The following is a 17,938-nucleotide window of genomic DNA, read 5'->3' as shown; positions in this document are numbered from 1 at the left end:
CACACACACACACACACACACACACACACACACACACACACACACACCACACATGCTCACTTACTCACGATAGAACTTCTCTAAAAGAAGCCCCAAGTACCTGAAAACAATGGTTTCCTTGAAGGAGGATTAGGGAGTTGGAGAAAAGTGGAGTGGACAGTTGATAAGAGGAGAAAGGCTTTCCTCCACAAGAACCTTTTGAACACTTAAAAGTTTGAAACCCCCAAACACTGTATGAGCTCATCACAATAATGTAGGCAAAGAGCCCCAAACCTATTTAGCATGCTGGCAGTGTATTGCATTCTCTGTGTACTCATGCCTTTATTCTTACAGCAGCTTTACAGTGCAGGCATCATTATCATTCTGATTTTATAGATGAAGAAACTGAGGCAGAGAGAAGGAAGGAAGCTGTTCAAGGTCACATAGCTAGTATTTGTAGGGGTGAGATCCAGAACATCCGTGCCTGGAGCCTTTCTTCGTTACTACATAATATTGCCTTGTCAAAATCAAACTCCTCAGCAGATGGCCATGACAGATCCAAGGCAGAAATGACTGTTTTCTTTCCTTTTCCCAGTTGCTTCTTCAGGGCAATAGGAGTAGAGGAGATGGTGTCTCAAAATAACCAGTGAACAATTTATTGACAGCTTCAAGCCTGAACGGCTTTTGGGGGCTTTTGGACTGTAAATGATTTTGGCCGAGTTGATTGGCCTGCTTGAACCTTAGTAGCAGTGCGCTGGGTGCTCTGCTAGGTTTAGGAACAACTGCTGAACGACACGGCACCCATGGTTCTTAAGAACCTGTGCGTTAGGAAACAACCAGAGGGACTGCAATCGGTGCTGTAAAGAGGCAAGAAAGGGTTTCCCCTCATGCCCGGGTGAGGGGGAGAGGTCCTGATCTGTGCTGGATGGTCTGAGGGCTGACGAGTGGAAGGGAGGTGAGTGAGGGAAGGTAGGAGAGGAGGGGAGGGCAAGGAGAAAGTTCTGGTGACAGGAACAGTAAAGATGGTGATAATGGTGAGAACAGCTATCTGAAGATGGGGGCCCCACATGCCTTACATAAAACAAGTCCCACTGAGTTTGGAATGGGAAGCATATCCTGGGGACTGTGGTGAGGGTTTCGTAGTTTTTCTAAGAACCCTGGCAGGCACTAAAGGTTGTTAAGGAGGGGCTTATGTAACCTTGTTGACTTTTAAAGATGATCTGGGCTGCTGCGTGGGAAACAGGTGGAGGCTGTGCTAAAGGAGAAGCTCTGAAGCCGCAGAGAAAGCAGAAAGATGGTTCAAAGAACATGGCGGCAAAGGATCAGCATTAGGCACAGTTGGGATCTCTGTTGGTGGTACAATATCCCATGGAAGGAAAATGGTATTAGTTATGCAGTGTTCTGGTGGAACATAAATTCACAGGGGTGAGAATGCCCTGTTGAAATGTTCAATAAAGAGAAGTGCTACAACAGATGAAGAAGCCACATTCTAGAGAGAGACCCTAACTTGCCCAAAGTCACACGACTGCATAGTGGCAGGGATAAGTGAAACGAATTCCCTTATTTCTTTTGCTGGGGATGAGAGAAAAAAGGCAGGTGGCTGTGTCTAATTCCCTTATTAACCGGACCACTAGGTGTTCAGAGTAATGGTATCTCAGCTGTTCCCACGGGGGAGAGCTTGTGTGGCTAGAACCAGGAGTATGAAGCCTAGCTTCTTGGGGAGCATCACAATAACTGAGTGGCCCAGTGGTAGAATGGGTGCTTTGTAACGGAAATGCTCTGTGTTCTTATGTGAGATGTGGTTCCACTTACTAATATGAATGACAGGCTTGTGTCCAACGGGGCAGACAGGGCTTGAGGAGCTGGTCTTTTGGTCCCTCGCTGTCCTTTATACCATGTCATCTTGAGTGTCTCTAGCTTGGAAAGACCTCAGAAGAGGTTGGTTTTTGGTAAGACCGCTGACATATGTACTATGACTGGCAATCAGATCTCTGGGGTCTGTTTAGTGACATGTGCCTACATCCTGCTCTACTCTTCCCTCAATCCCTGTTAGCCTCTGTAGGCCAGATGGTAAAATTCGGGGGTGGAAGGATAGTCTCGGCTGTATCTGAACTCCTTGCTTGTGGCAGAGCTCTGGTTACTTGTTTAGTCATGCCAGGTATATGTCTATCTACTAACAAATAATACTTTTAGGATATGTGTACAATTGAAGAAACAAAGTATATTTGGCTTTGTAAAACTGGAAAGACATAATATTGGATTCTTTGTAATGGTTCTTACAATCACCCCGAGATGTGAACCAGGTCTTTTGGGTCTCTGGGGACTGGTCCCAAGGAGTTATGTTGGTTTTTTTCAATGCCAAAACAATAGTACCATTTCACTGATCTTCAGAGATCACTATTCCCCAAATCATTCACAGCCCTCCCCTGGAATACAGTTCATTTTTCTATTTTTTTTTCAAGGTACACAATTTATCTTCACACACAACTTTGCATTGAAAATGATAAAGGAAAATACTAGACGGAGGGAGACCTTTCTGCCCCCTGCCTCATAACAAACTGTGTTCACGCCAGAGGCATCAAAAGACAGAATCAGCCCATGGAACTCATATTCTGCTCCTGTCATAAAACCACCCCACCAGGAACTGAGTGGCGCTGAATAAAGCACACAGAAGAGTCAGGCTTCACCCAGCGATGTTAACCAAGAGGAGTCTGACAGGTGTGTGTGACCTCAGCATGCATATGCATTCTTGAAGCCAAGTCTTTCACATCCCCAACACAATGCTCCCAAGGCAAAGCCTGACTGTTACCTTCCGCAAGTGGGTCAAGGGTGTGTATCATGAGCTGGAAGATGCTATTCCTCATGAGACTGTTGTGGAGGGAGGCGGAGCTCCCACCTCGCTGGAGGCGAGGCTTAGCCTGAATAGAGAAACCAAAGATGCTGTTAGTTCTTGGAAACGAACGTCGAGCGCATCACAGAGAAGAGCCTCGCCCAGTCTCTGGTCACTCATTTATGTTACATGGTCATAAACAGTTGAACCAAAGAATTTCAAAGTACATTTCAAGTGTCCCAAAGTATGGCTTTTCTCTGAAATGAATCAGTTTTGCCCACCCTCCCCCACCCCCTTTTAACAAAAGAGATTAGTACCAGGCAGGCAATGTGTGCCATGCTTCACACTGCTCATTCATTTCATTCTCAGGATAAGCCTCATGAGATCCATATTGTCAGCACTAACTTTAGGGAGACCATGAAATCTCTGAGAAGTAAAATGAGTTTCTGGGTCACCTGGAAAAGATGGCGGTATGAATTCCAGGCTTGCTTTTCTTAAAGACTCTATAACCTAACAGTCAGTCTTTAAAATTTTTGGATTGTGTGTCTTATCAACAAGTTCTTTGTTTATATGTATCTGTGACAACAGACTTGTCTACACTCACATCATCTTACACGTTTTCTGGGGTTCCAATCTCTATCCTCTGATCCAGAAAGCTTTGTGGTCTATGTTAAGTGAGAGAATGAAAGAGTTTCCTACTGTGACTCTATCAAGAGCCTTCCTGGCTTCCAGGACGCCTCTTTGGCACAGAGTCCTATGAGCTGTGATTTTTGCCCCAGTAACTGGACCTGAAACACCGAGTTAACTTCAAGAGATGGGGTTACCAACAAGCTTGTATTTATTTCTCCAAAAGCAAACTGTGTTAAATCAAACTGAAGCCATCCAACCCCTCTTCATTTAGACAGCTTTTTAATTCTAACAATGACTTCCTTCTTTGTGGTTGATTCTGTACTGCTGTGCCCAGAGACAGCCAAGCCTTATTGACAGACTTGTGGAGGGATGCTATAAGTATATTAATTTCTTTTTTTTTTTTTTGAGGCAGGGCTTCTCTGTGTAGCCCTAGAGGTCCTGGGATTCACTTTGTAGTCCAGGCTCTGCCTGCTTCCAACTCCTGAATGCTGTGGCTATGGGCATGCACCACCAAGCCTAGCTTAGACTACTTTTTTTTTTTAATTGAAATTTTGGTCCAAAAACTGGACAAGGAAATTTTATGTGGTCTGATAAAATTAAAACTCTATCCTCTGATTTTATTTAATTTTATTTTAAAATGAAAACATTTTCACCAAGCTTTCCTAACTTCTCCATCACAGATTTCCAATCAGAGACTCCATAACTGAACATATTTGGACAGGCTGATGCCTTCTAGAACCACTCATATTTAGACTTCTCAGACTTAGGTCAGACATCATCCAGTGAAATACAGAAGTATCAGGGTCATTTTAACCACTGTGGCATTATTTCCAAGTTGTGGAATGTCTCTTACTCCAGACAATATTTATTAAGGGTTATGGTTCAAAACTTTGGTGGTAAACCTAAAACCCTTTGTAAGCTTGAAGTATAGGTAAAATCTCAGAATGTAATACAAGGTGAAATCAGTAGTGATTTTATTATAACTGATGTTCTATTCAAGCTGTATTCCTCAGCCAGCAGAATTTGGAGATGAAGGAAGGAGAATACTGGTATCTCAATGATGGACAACATTCTGAGTTCTTCAAAAGTAGCCTGGAGTTTGAGCTGTACCTTGGTCTTGAGTCTAGTATATCCTCTGGGCACTCAGTGAATGTCATGTCTCTGCTCTGAGTGCTAGTGAGAAGAAGTATACAGGGTCCCAAATATTTTCATGACTTAAAAGCCTGTAACATTTTAAGATGCACTGTGGCATTTAGTTATAGGGGATTCAGATCAGCAAGGCTTAAAACATTCTAGGGACAAAGGTCGCAGACTTAGGGCCAGTGGAGGTGTAGTAACAGTTGAGCACAAAAAACTTAGAAGGTCATTTCCTTGCCAGGCAGCATGATATGAAATGTCATGTGTTAATTGGAAAGCAACTGAAAATGAAATGTGGTCCTTGTTAATAATTTGTCATAATAACCACTGCCACTATGGTTGTTATTCTGGGAAACCACAAGAAGTCTGTCGTGGGTATCTTCTTCATTCCTGAATTATGTCTATGGAAGACACCAAAGCATTCTTTCAGGCAGTGTTGGATACACTGAATATATACATCTCAGAGCATTTCAGAGGAGGAGCATGCAGACACACAAAGAAAACAGTTCTCAAGCATTAGATTCCACACCCGTCCCCACATATCAGCCAACATCCCTTGGAATGGAATTTAGACATTTCTTATCCCTTCAACACCTAGAAAAGTTTATGTCCAATGGAAGAAATAATTCAAGATTTTGAACCATAAGGTGAGAAATAATTTGAGTGAGTGCCAGAGTTAAGTTGTTACTAATTGTAGGAGAGAAACACAACTCTCCACCAGTGTGTCAGTCCACAAGTATTCCAAGGGAGAGGAAGATTTTCAAGCATAGAGCTCCCTTCCCACCCCTGCCACACACTGTCCACAGGCACAGGAATAGACAGGGCTACTGCTCCCTACCGGTAAAGATGGTTCTTCCTTGTCTCCTGCTGTAGATGACTGCATAAGAGAAAAAGGCAAAAACAAAAGACAAAGAAATAAATAACAAATTCCATACAGGATTTACATTTAATAACACTCACCAATGCAGGGACGGCTATTTCTGCCCTCATAGGAGCTGAGTCAAAGTAGGTGCACAAAGTGTAAATTCCTAGACAATATTAATGGTTTATCTAGGTATGTGACCCGTTCCCTCGGAAAGTAAAACTTGAATGTCCAACTCTGATGTCCAGTAATAAAGAGCAGTGAAATAAACCATGGCCCAGTCATGCAGTGGCATATCACACAGTCATTAAAGAAGATGAGATAAATTCACATATACTGAAATGAAAAATATATTAAGTATAAAATATGTTTTAAAACCATATTTATTACCTCACTTCATCTAAGAGCAGTCAGTAATATCTTAGCATATGTAAAGGAAAAGATTCTGCAAGACTTAGAGTCATGACTGGTTATTGTAGGGTGATAGGATTACAAGGAAATGTCACTTTCCATGTTTTGAAGGGAGTTTATATCCACTGCCCCACATATGGTTAGTGAAATAATACCTGAAGAAGTCAGGCCACTGATTATCACACATGGAACCCAGACAATCCACCATTTTACAGGTACTATTCTAAAAGGAGAAATCTCTATCCACGCAGGACATGTTGAATAGAACAGAGGGTACATGATGGTCATCACACAACAGGACACTGGTGCGACCCAACTGGATGGCTTTGCTACCCAATCTCAAAGGGGATTTCCTTCTGACATAGAGTGGGGGCCCTTCTGGGGCTTTTCTAGTGCTTTGTGCGTTACACATGCTTAGATCCCTTCCCCTCTCATTTTACCCCAACTGGGGGTGGTGACTGTAAGAACAAACCAGAACCTGACTATCCCTCCTTGTTCTACTGTCGTCCGCAGGGAGCCTAGGCAGACATGAGTCTGTGGGAATAATCACACACGTGAAGAGGAGGGGGCGCGGTGCTGTTTAAATATCTCCACTAGCTGCATGCTATCCAGTTTTAGGTCATACCACACACATCGTGTAAGGAATGATATGCTTCCATTTCTCATATGCAGTGTGTACCCATATGGGAAAGATGGAGAGGATCCTTTTAAAATTAAAATAGCTGGCTATGGGCCACTTATGACTGGCATGCTCAACACCTTGGAAAGCAAAAAAAATTGAATCCATAGTTTGTTCTCATGTGTGATATAACAAGATAGCTTTTAATCTTTAAAAATATTTATTTTATATGTATGGGTGTTTTATAGGCATGTATGTCTGTGTGCCATGTGCACGCTTGGTGTCCTAAGATTTGAGTGTGGGGTCCCCTGGGACTGGAGTTATAGACAATTGCAAGTCACAATGTGGGTGATTGGGACTGAACTGGCATCTTTTGGAAGAACAGCTCTTAACAGTAGAGCCATCTTTCTAGGATGGATCTTTCTGATTCATCTTTCCATTTCTATGTGTGATATATTTTTAAGACATACAAATTTATTATTTAATAAGGTTGATATTAAATACTTCATAGACATTCAACCAAATATTTTATAATCTTTAATTTTGTTGAGATGGTTTTTTTAGACCCTGGAATCAAAGCAATGTATGTTTCCTTCTGTTTGTAAACATCGTTATAGGTCCATGTAGAACTTGTGTGTGTCAGATACAGATAGACAGAGAAAAAGACAGAGAGACAGACAGACAGACAAGTTCTGGGTTGGTGTAATTTCCCAGAACAAAACCTGCAGATATCATTAAATTTGCTATAATTTCTTTTTTTGGGATTATCTTTCTGTGGCTTCTTGAAAAATACTACAGGAAAATATCTTTGATGCCCTAGTTCCCAAGAACAAGATTGGAAATGGAAGTGGACTGGAAGTTGTCCTTTGATTTCTCTCTCTGCTCTGAAAGGCACCCCGTGAGTCCATTTCTCTAAGGCAGGTTCTTTGTTCCTCCACATCAGACAGCTCAACAAATGGCTCCACATTCTACAGAGTAACCCTCTGGGGAAATTTCCCAGGGCAGTGAGCTCAGCCTTTGGACATACATCGAGACTCGCTGTCAGAACACGCCTTTACAGTTAGCAAATTTATACCTTGTGGCTAAATAGGAAGCAAATAACTATGAGCCAGATTGATATCCCAGTGATACCACCGAACATGAAAGAACAGAATGCAACTGAGGAAGAATGAAGAGTAGGCTTCAGAAAAGAAAATATCCTCAGTCAAGTGTTTGATATTTTAAAGATGTATGTAATGAAATTATTTGAGAAAGAAAAATAAAATCCCAAACTACATTTTGGTCTGAATGAAATAACTTTTTTTTTTTTTTTTTTACCCCAGTGACTTCTTTTTTCTCTTACATGCTAGAAGGACCATAAAGTAAGTAAGCTGAAGGAACAGGCCTAGCACACAGATTCCGCAAAGAACAAAGAGTATAGAGTCTGGAGTCTTTACAAAGTGTCCTACTGTTTAATGTCAACAGAAGCTTTTTCTTTCAAGCGTGATTTGCAGACTTGACTATGCATCAGGTTACAGCATATTAAATGTAGGTGACACACAAATGGCAGGTGAGTGTTTGGACTGACCTGGCCACTTTCTTTTATGTAGTCTGTTGAGAAGTGTGACATGTAATCAAGACTATCTCCTACCCCGTGGTGATTTCCCGTGCTCACCTTACTCAGGCGCGCAATCCTGACAGCATGCTACTGATTAAGTTCAGTGGTAAAGGGGCTTTAATGACACTGAAAGAAAACAAATGACAAAGAAATTGGGTACAGCTGTATGCCATGTGTATGGCTGACTTTGGTGTCAGAGATTTATTTTCGGGGCTATCGAACCCCTTAGAAGTTTATTGTATTAGATTTTAAAGATGAGTAATAAGACTTCAATCTCGGCATTTTTTTTTTTTTTCAATACAGGGCTTCTCTGTGTAGCCTTGGCTGTCCTGGACTCACTTTTGTAGACCAAGTTGGCCTTGAACTCACAGAGATCCTCCTGCCTCTGCCTCCCAGAGTGCTGGTATTACAGGCCTGTGCCACCGTGCGTGCCCACAATCTCGGCATTCTTATTGTGGATTTTTTTTAAATCTAAATTTTAACACAATCCATTGTCTCTTGATAATATATATCAATATTATAAACTTGGACTGCCCTAATTTGAAAGCCCCATTTTTGAGGTCAGTTCAAAGACTGTGCCACATACAGGTGAGATCTGGGTAGCCAGTCTGCAGCACACAAGGTGTGCTTATTTAGGAGGCTACGAAAAGGACACCCTGAAGTTTCTTAGGCCAAAAGAGGACCCTCTCTCCTAGCCAGGCCAGGGTGTTAGAAAGAATTCTGCAATTCAATATTTTCTTTAATATAAATGGGCCCTTCTGTCATTACTTTGCATTAGTCCTTTGGTGGCTGCCTTGAACTTTAGCAAATTGGATGATGCAGTATCCTATGTCTTTCTCAGAAAAAAATGCTTCTTGTGCATGGGAATTTTATTATTATTATTATTAATTCACTTTGTATCCCAGTTGTAGTCTGCTCCCTCCTCTCTTCTCAGTTCCACTCTCCCTCTCTCTTCCTCCCCTAGTCCACTCCTATATCTGATCCTAGCCTATCATGTCTTATTAGTTCTGCCTGGATCTCTTCCTCTGTGGGCTGGCTAGATCACTGTGCCAGGGGAAAATGATCAAAGAACAGGCAACCATGTTCATCTTAGAGACTGCCCCCACTCCCTTTACTAGGGAACCCACCTGGAGGCTATCTGCCTATGGGCTACATCTAACAGGGGGTCCAGGTCCTCTCTATACATGGTCCTTGGTTGAGCCATCAGTCTCTGAAGACTCTTCTGGGACCAGAATTGTTGGCTTTGTTAGTCTCTCTGTGGAGGTCCTGTCCCCTCTAGGTATTTCTATCTTCCCCTTCTTCCATAACACTCTCTGCCCTCTGTCTAAAGTTTGGCTGTGAGTCTCTCCATGTGCTTTTATTCCCTGCTGGGTAGAGTCTTTCAGAGGGCATCTGTAGTAGGCTCCCATCCTGTTCCTCCTCTTCTACTGCTTCTATTAGTTACTTATAATTGTTTTGAAAGTGCTCTGATCCCAGAGAAGAAAACCTATAGCCCATTTGGAAAAGTTTTAGATAGAAATTCCCCTTAAGTCTTTAGTGCATCTCCTTTTCAACTGGCCCTGGGAAGTCGTTGGCTGGAAGATGGCTTCACTGTAAGGCATATGCAGTTTTGATGTAACTCTGTATACAGCTTTACCGCTCCCCCACTCTTTTCCTGGCATGTGAAAATGAAGCAAATGTTGCCTAGTCTAGCTTCTTTGAACCACACAGTGAGATATGCCTGTGATTCACTCAGGCTTGCAATTACCTGCACATTATACAACCAAGTAGGTCACCACAAAAGCTTCATATATCAACAGACAAGTCTTAAAAATGCGAGGTGGTTTTCCCATCCAGTGACTGGGAAACAGGATCAAGGAGACATAGGAACTTTCTGAATGCTGCACCAACAATTATTAACTTCTATTTCCAAAACTGTCTACCAAGCCCGAAATATTCCAAAAGACCAGGTGGCACTTAATAAAGGACATCTAGACAAACTTAAAGGTCTATTTTTTTCTGTCATAAATGTGACCCAAGCCAGATAGTCTAGTAATTAAAATGTGAATTTAATATTTAACTGACATTAATTTTAACATCCTAGGATTGAGAAGGCTCACCAAGAGGAGATTTGACTGACTGACATTCATTAAAAATGGTGTATCCTTTTTCTGTCAATGTACTTTTCTGTTATAAAAACACAGTTAGATTACCTTTCCTGGATAAAGATCAATAAACCTCAAAGCTTATTGGGAAGATGAGGTAACGGGTACAAGACCTTAAACTTAAAATTAGGAAAGAAAGATGCCCCATCCCTCTAGACAGAAACCCATCTCCTGTTCAACCAAGCACCAGCATATTCCTCAAGACACCAACACAGGGGAAGTTAAGTAACTGTTTAGCAAAAGAAAGAAAAGATGAAAAGATCCAGATCACTTTGGACTGTGTACTCATACCACAATCTCTGTCAATCCTTCCAGGAAGTAAGATTTTTTTTAAAATGTGTGGCTGAAACTGGCAGCCAAGGATGATGGAATATCCCTGTCACAGTTCCGCTTTACAGAGACATTACATGGGAGGAAGGCTCAAAATGATCCAAGTAAGAAATGTTATCAAAGAAGCTTATGTTCCATAAGGAAAGCCTTTTGATCGCCTGTCTGGATAGATCATCTCCATCATCATGAAATATGTGGAGGAGCAGAAAGAGATCTGAAAATAGATAAGGCCCGGATGGAGGGAGCAGAAGATAAACTGAGCAGAGTTAAAGAACATCATTTGTTTTTTTCTCATTGGACAAGAGAATAAATCAAGTCTGCTGAGAAGTGGCTATCACATGGAGTTCAGGGCCAGTGTTGGTGTTTGTGTTTTTTTGGCTTCTTCTCAGCTGTAGGACCTTGAGGAAGTGACCTAATTGCTCTATGATTTAGCTCCTTCAACTGTGAAATGGGGTAAGAATACAGTGCTGTGACAAGACAAGGGATAACAGCTTCACGTAGTTCAAGGCCGTGAATTAGACTTGGAAGCAGGGTGGCTTCTATGGGAAGCAGGCATGTTCATTGATGAGGGTGGAGGATGGTGACTTAAGTAGGAATCTAGGGCAGGACAGACCACTTAGCCGTGTCCTAGCTTGGTGTCTGTGGAAGCAAATGACACAACTAATTCTATTTTCTTGACTTGGCTCCTGACCTCATCCCTATATCTTCTGAAGGTCATAGCAGGTGAGATCAGCAGCTCATATTTTTTATGCCCAAGGCTCTCAGGAGGTAGAAGACTGAGAGAAGATAGAATGCAGACCAGAACCCACAGAATCTCAAAATTTGATCATTCTCTGATGTCTTCCCGTAGGTAAGGTTATTGTATAATGCAAAGGCTGATTTCTGTACTCCCCATATCTGCTTGTAATTTTTGCTCTGAGAATTTTCTGTCTCAATGTTGGGTAAACATTGTTCCCCTGATATGCCAATAAAGCAGCTTCCAGACAATCACTGAGCAGGGGAGAGAATAGGGCTGGACTTCTAGCCATCCAGGGGAGGGGGAGTTAGAAAAGGAAACAGGTGAATCAGCTACAGGCAGAGAGATGTCCAGGGACCAGGAGAGAGAGCTCATCAAAGTAGCTATAAAGTGCAAGTATCCTTGGGATGCACGCTGGGAGAAAGCCAGATTAGCTTAGAGGGTTAAGAACAGAGTTGAAACTGCTCAGTTCTTTTGCTGTGAAGCTTGTTTAAATAATATAATAGAGTCTCAATTATTTGTGAGATAGCCAGGTTAAGAGAGAAACAGAGAAGCACAGTTTTATAAAAATAACTTTAACACTTTCCCCTGTGGAATGCTGCTCACAGAGGTGGAAAAGGGAGTATAGGACCAGAAAGCTGTGGGCCCATCTTGAATTTAGGCTCTGAAGGAGCATTTGTCTTCTCTGGCTAGATTCTCCGTTAGAGGTTCTCACAAGCAGGAAGCTATTCTGTACACAGATGACTCATGAGACTGTCTGGTACAGACAAACATGGGAGTGCTGGCTGTCTCTTAAAAGCCATGATTTGGCTAAAGGGGAAAATAAAATCCCATCACAACTTAGAAAGAAGCTTACTGTGCAAGGGGCAGACTGTTATACTAGAGGTGAGAAGAGGCATTGTTTGGACTAGACTGCAATCATTAGGAAATGTAATTTGGGAATGATCAGTAAGTAAGGCAGACACCAGGGTAATGCTGGGATACAGGCCTGGACTATTATCAACAAATGTATATAATTGTTTATGATTAATGTTGCAAACTGTTGATAATACATGATTATCAGAAGCACTTAACAATTATGGACATTGACTCTTAAAAATCCACACTTCTATCTACCTGTTACCTATCACTCATATTCATCCATCCATCTATCTATCTATCTATCTATCTATCTATCTATCTATCTATCTATCTATCATCTACATATCAATTATCTATCTATCTATCTATCTATCATCTATATATCAATTATCTATCTATACTTCTATCCTATTGTATATCCTTATATATCATATATCCATTACTATCAACCATTAAGTAAACATAGACTGATTTCTTTACTCAATTAGTAATAATTATTGTTGTGTATGTTCACACATCACAGCTCAAGTGTGGAGGTGTTGAAGACAACTTGTGAGAGTTTGTTTTTTAACTTCATCCCTGGGGACTGAAGTCAAGTCATCAAGCTTGGTGTAAGTATCTTTACCTGATGAACCATCTGGCTGACTCTCTTTTTTTTTTTTTAAACATTTTTTGTTTTTAATTTTTTCTCATAATTTTTTAATTTTTTATATTAATTGCAGTTTATTCACTTTGTATCACAGCTGTAGGTCCCTCTCACATTCTCTCCCAATCCCATCTTCCCTCTCTCATCTCTTCCCATGCCCTTCTCCAAGTCCACTGATAGGGGAGGTGCTCTTTCCCTTCCCTCTGACCCTAGCCTATCAGGTCTCATCAAAACTGGCTGCATTGTCTTCCTCGGTGGTATGGTAAGGCTGCTCAGGGGGAGGAGATCAAAGAGCCAGCCACTGAGTTCATGTCAGAGACAGTCCCTGTTCCCCTTACTAGGGAACCCACAAATGGTGCTGGTCTAACTGGATGTCTACATGTAGAAAAATGCAAATAGATCCATATTTATCACTCTGCACAAAACTAAAGTCCAAGTGACTCTCTTTCTTGAAAATGAAAGCCATAGAAAATAGAAGCCATCCTAATATTTTCTTCTTGCTTTCCAAATAGTCATCTTGTACACACTCCACCAACCTTTAAATAGGACTTCTTTAAAAGAACTGACAAGCTATAGGTCTTGGGTGTATCAAGACCCAGCTCCTCCACAGAGCCTCCCAAATACCAGAAGTTGTAAGATCTTTGTGAACAGAATTCACCTCTGTGCTTTCCACGATCTCTGACTGTGGCAACTTAAAACGCAACCAGGTGGCATGCTTGAGTGGACCGCTCAGGTGGAACAGGAGCTGTGTGCTTCTGTGTTAGCAAGCGAAGCTCCCCAGCTGCCTGTGACACTGCCTAAATTAATAGTCATGGTGATTATTTAGGTCCACTTCTTCAATGACTACTTAATCTTTCTTATTAAGGAGGTACATGGAAGACAGTTATCTGTGCTTTACAAATGGAGAGTGAGAGGCAGGAAGGGCCTCGGGCTGTTTCTGTGCTCAGGATATGCGGCACCAATGCCAAGTCATTTAATTTAGGAATTAACAGTCCATCTACTACTGCTGTCTCCTGCCTTCTGCTGAAAAATCCAGATGCTGCTAATTTACTTTATTGTATTGTTTGAGCAATTCTCATAATTGCTAATGAACAATTTTGATATGCCAACCAAATGCAGTCTGTTAGTATTGGTCTGGTATAAAACAGGCACATGGGCCTTGTCTAGTTAGGAACCCAAAACACATTCATACATTGTCTCCATTGCTCTACTTTATCCATTTGTAGTGCTGAAGATAAAACTCAAGGTCTCACACATGCTTGACAAGAATTCTACCACTGAGCTGGACCCCTGCCTTCCTTCATTTTAGGAGTTTCTAAGAGGCTGTGTGTGTGTGTGTGTGTGTGTGTTTACAGATGGTGCATACATGTAGCTGTATGACTAGAAGTTCACACAAGGCGCCTTCTACTATCATTCCCAATATCATTAGTTCAACTAGATTAGCTGGCCAGGGGGCTTTTCAGGGTTCCGTTTGTTTCCACATCCCCAGTGCTGGGGTTCATGCTACCATCTTTATTTTTCATATGGGCGCTAGGGATCTGAACTCAGGTCTTCGTGCTTGTGTAGCAAGCACTTTACTGACTGAGCCCTCTCCCCTGCCCTGATTTCTTCTAAAAATCCAGTACATGCTAGTGATGGACAAAAGTTATGTTACTCAAATTAGGCATTCTTCAGTGAACACAGGTATTATTTATGGAAAGTACAGTATATGCCAAATGTATATGAAATACCTTACAGAATCTTTAAAAAATAATAAGTGATATAATCATGTCGATCTCCTCTACTAGAAAAAGATCCCAAGACTGGGTGATTTATCCAAGTTCCCACGGCCAGTGCAAGGCAAAGCTGTGATCTGGAGCATTCTTGAGCGTTATTAAACAAGAAAGTAGAATTTTCCTCACAGTAACCCGTGAAGAAAGTGGAAAGCAACAGAACTCCAAATGCAGTGAAGATTTTAAGAACTGTTTATGAACTTGGACTTCTAATGGAAGCCAGATGATGCCAAGTAATTGCTGGAAATTTAGGGTGACAGATTTTATTTGTATTCATTACATACACATTTGTTTTGCTGGGAATTGTGAGCGAGTGCTCTGGAGTAGAGAAAGTATAGAATAATTTTCTTGTCAGTTTTTTCTCCTCTAGAATTATAATTTAGACTTCCTCACAACTGTCACAGTGTTTTTAAAATGTAATTTCTGTCTCTGGCAGGTCATGGAGGCACTTTATCTGACCTTCACAATGTAACAAGTGCAAGTGTGTTTCTTCGTAATCAAGTTGACTTGCATTAGGACTCAGTAACTCAGAAATAGGTAGGAAGAGGGGCTGTCTGGCCGACTCGCTCACCCTACAGCCAGAATCAGAGCATGCTTTGTATATTGTTCATTTCGGAGCACATGGGTGTCTAATCTTCAATGAATTTCTGAGACTCCAAAGACTAGTGCTGTTCCTATATAAAAAGCTATGAAATAAGCTCAGAAAATGAAGTAATTAGCCTTAATGTTTGAAGCACCACTAGAGACTATGAGTATTAAGATATGAATAAAGAAAACTATTTATTCATTTAACACTATCTATTTGACAATATTTTTCCCACTCTTAATACCATGCCAGGCTGCTTTGTAGGCTCTAGGAATTTTAGGCGTGACAAAAGTGACAAGAGTCTCTGCTCTTACGGACCTCACGCCAGAACGTTATAAAATGAAAGAGAAAGGGTGGGTAGTAGTTGCATAGCTTAAAATTAAGGTATATTTGCAGATATACCAAGCAGGTTACATAGAATCTAACCACCATTTCTGTAATTGTACTTTGTGACTGATCTTTAATCCTGGACTTAACACATACTCTCATTTGGGGAGAGGTTGGTAAAGACAATTAAATATGAAGAACACGACTTTGCCTATGGAGGTATAAAGTCATTGTACAGCAAGATTCATGGATTAAAAGGAACCAGATCCCTAAAGCACTGATATAAGTGAAACTGAAAAAATTTCAAGTGTCACTTAATTTTTCATATCAGTGTTAGCAAAGTTCCTTGCTAATATTTTTTAGAAACAAAAGACTACAGGGAAAGCTGTGCACTGCAGTTAGTTAGTGTATGCAGTATAGAACTTTTCATAGAGCCTTAGTAAGGCCATGTGTTTATCCTTCACACATTAAACTCTCCATCCTACAGATGCTGCTTGCGTCATGTCCACCCCTGGTTCCCGTGGCACCCCAATACAATTTTCACAAGTGCAGCCAAATTAGAGACACCCTGGATTTCAGTTTAGGGATTTCCAGAAATCAAAGAAATACAACGCAGTCCAATTTGAATACTTAATTGCAGTGAAAATTTTGGTTTCTTAAAAAGCCCAGTTATATCATGTGAATCTGGTTTTGCTTCAGTCTCAGGTGTGGGATATGAGGTGGCTTCAGATTGTCCACAGCCACTAACTATGATTTGTCTTCTGCTCTGGCAGGGGTGTGATTTTGCCAGCTGCAGACAGTTTATGTTTGGAATTCTGGAGGCTCTTGAGAGGGTATACACACTCAAGAGCCTCTGAGGGTGCCTCTGGTGGCTGTTCCCCTGACTCCCCACTGCTGCCTGCCCCTACCCCTGCTGGTTCCTGCTGCTGTTTTTGCTATTGCTGGATTGCTGCTTGCTGTTATTCTGATGATGAAGATTGATATTGTCCCAAGGAACTTAATACCCCTAAACAGCAGAAAGTAGTCCAAAGAGGTCTACATCCCTTTCTCCCTCTAACCTTCTTTCTCACATACCTAGTGTTGGGGGGTTCAGAAGGGATCGGGGTGGAGAAGTGTGGCAGATATAAGAACCCAGTAAAGTAGCCAAAAAGCCTGGCTACACTTCATAACAGCAGTATTAACAAAAACACATGCGGGAGAAAACAACGAAAGGCACAAATACCAGGCAGAACCGGTGGCACCTTTTTTGGTATAATTTTTTTATATTAATTACAGTTTATTTACTTTGTGTCCCAGCTGTAGCCCCCTCCCTCATTCCCTCCCAGACCCACCCTCTCTCCCTCATCTCCTCCTTGCCCCTTCCATCCCCTCCTCCCTTTCCATCTGATCCTAGCTTATCAGGTCTCATCAGGACTGGCTGCAATGTCCTCCTCTGTGGCCTAGCAAGGCTGCTTTCCCACGGGTGGGGGGCGCTGGGGAGGTCAAGGAGCTAGCCACAGAGTTCATGCCAGAGAACAGTCCTTGTTGCCCTTACTAGGGAAGCCACTTGATTCTCCAACCAGGGACCATGTATGGACATAACCTAGAATCCCTGATCGGATGTATCCCATGGCAGCTCAGTATCCAGTGGCACCTTTTGATCTGCTCTTTTGTTCTTGGTTGAGGCCAGGAGGCAGCTAAAGCCATTTCCACCACAGCTGTGAACGGAAGTGAGACACCGCATGTGGTGTTTTCCGCATCCTGTTCACCCTGGGCTTACCGTCTCCTCTCTAGTGTATTCTGCAGTGTTTATCTCATCTCTCTTTTCCATCATGGACCATCCTGACAGCACACCTCATTTTGTTTTACTTTATCTCTCAGAATATGATGCAGTGGTGTTAGAGGCTCAGTAAATGCATGCTCAATAACAGATAACATCACCATCACCGAGCCACATGCTCATCTATGATAACCAGTGGGCTGACATGAAGCCCAAGAGGTCCACTGGACTTATCTTCTTGGGGTCTGTGCATTGTATAAAGTATGTCTATCCTGTATTATACAAATAAAACCCGCTTATAAGTGAGCATATACCATGTGTGTCTTTATGGGGCCTGGGTTACCTCACAGAGGATGATCTTTTCAAGTTTACCCATTTGCCTGCAAATTTCATGATTTCCTTGTTTTTAATGGCTGAGTAGTATTCCATTGGGTAAATGTACTACAGTTTCTTTATCTATTCTTCAGTTGAGGGACATCTGGGTTGTTTCCAGTTTCTGGCAATTATGAATAAAGCTGCTATGAACATGGTTGAGCAAATGTTCCTGTTGTATGGTGGGGCATCCTTTGGATGTATGCCAAGGAGTGGTATAGCAGGGTCTTGAGGAATGGCTATTCCCAGTTTTCTGAGAAAGTGCCAGATTGATTTCCAAAGTGGTTGTATAAGTTTGTACTCACACCAGCAATGGAGAAGTATTTCCCTTTCTCCACAA

At 41.7% G+C, this 17,938-nt stretch overlaps 1 protein-coding gene across 4 annotated transcripts in view; it reads right to left on the bottom strand.

Moving 5' to 3' along the window:
• Slc24a2 (solute carrier family 24 member 2) overlaps positions 1 to 17,938 on the bottom strand; it is a 237,682-nt gene that overhangs the window by 83,233 nt on the left and 136,511 nt on the right. For all 4 annotated transcript variants that reach the window (XM_055629528.1, XM_055629548.1, XM_055629556.1 and 1 more), the window contains exons 3-4: positions 5,415 to 5,453; positions 2,789 to 2,897 (exon numbers count right to left, since the gene is read on the bottom strand). In XM_055629528.1, the coding sequence (XP_055485503.1) occupies positions 2,789 to 2,897; positions 5,415 to 5,453 (148 nt within the window). The remainder of the gene's footprint in view (positions 1 to 2,788; positions 2,898 to 5,414; positions 5,454 to 17,938) is intronic.

This window comes from Psammomys obesus, unplaced genomic scaffold, assembly GCF_907164565.1.
Source record: "Psammomys obesus unplaced genomic scaffold, mPsaObe1.curated_primary_1811, whole genome shotgun sequence".
Classification (NCBI taxonomy): domain Eukaryota; kingdom Metazoa; phylum Chordata; class Mammalia; order Rodentia; family Muridae; genus Psammomys; species Psammomys obesus.
Note: the sequence above shows the minus strand (reverse complement) of the source record. Positions and strands in the feature narration are given on the sequence as shown.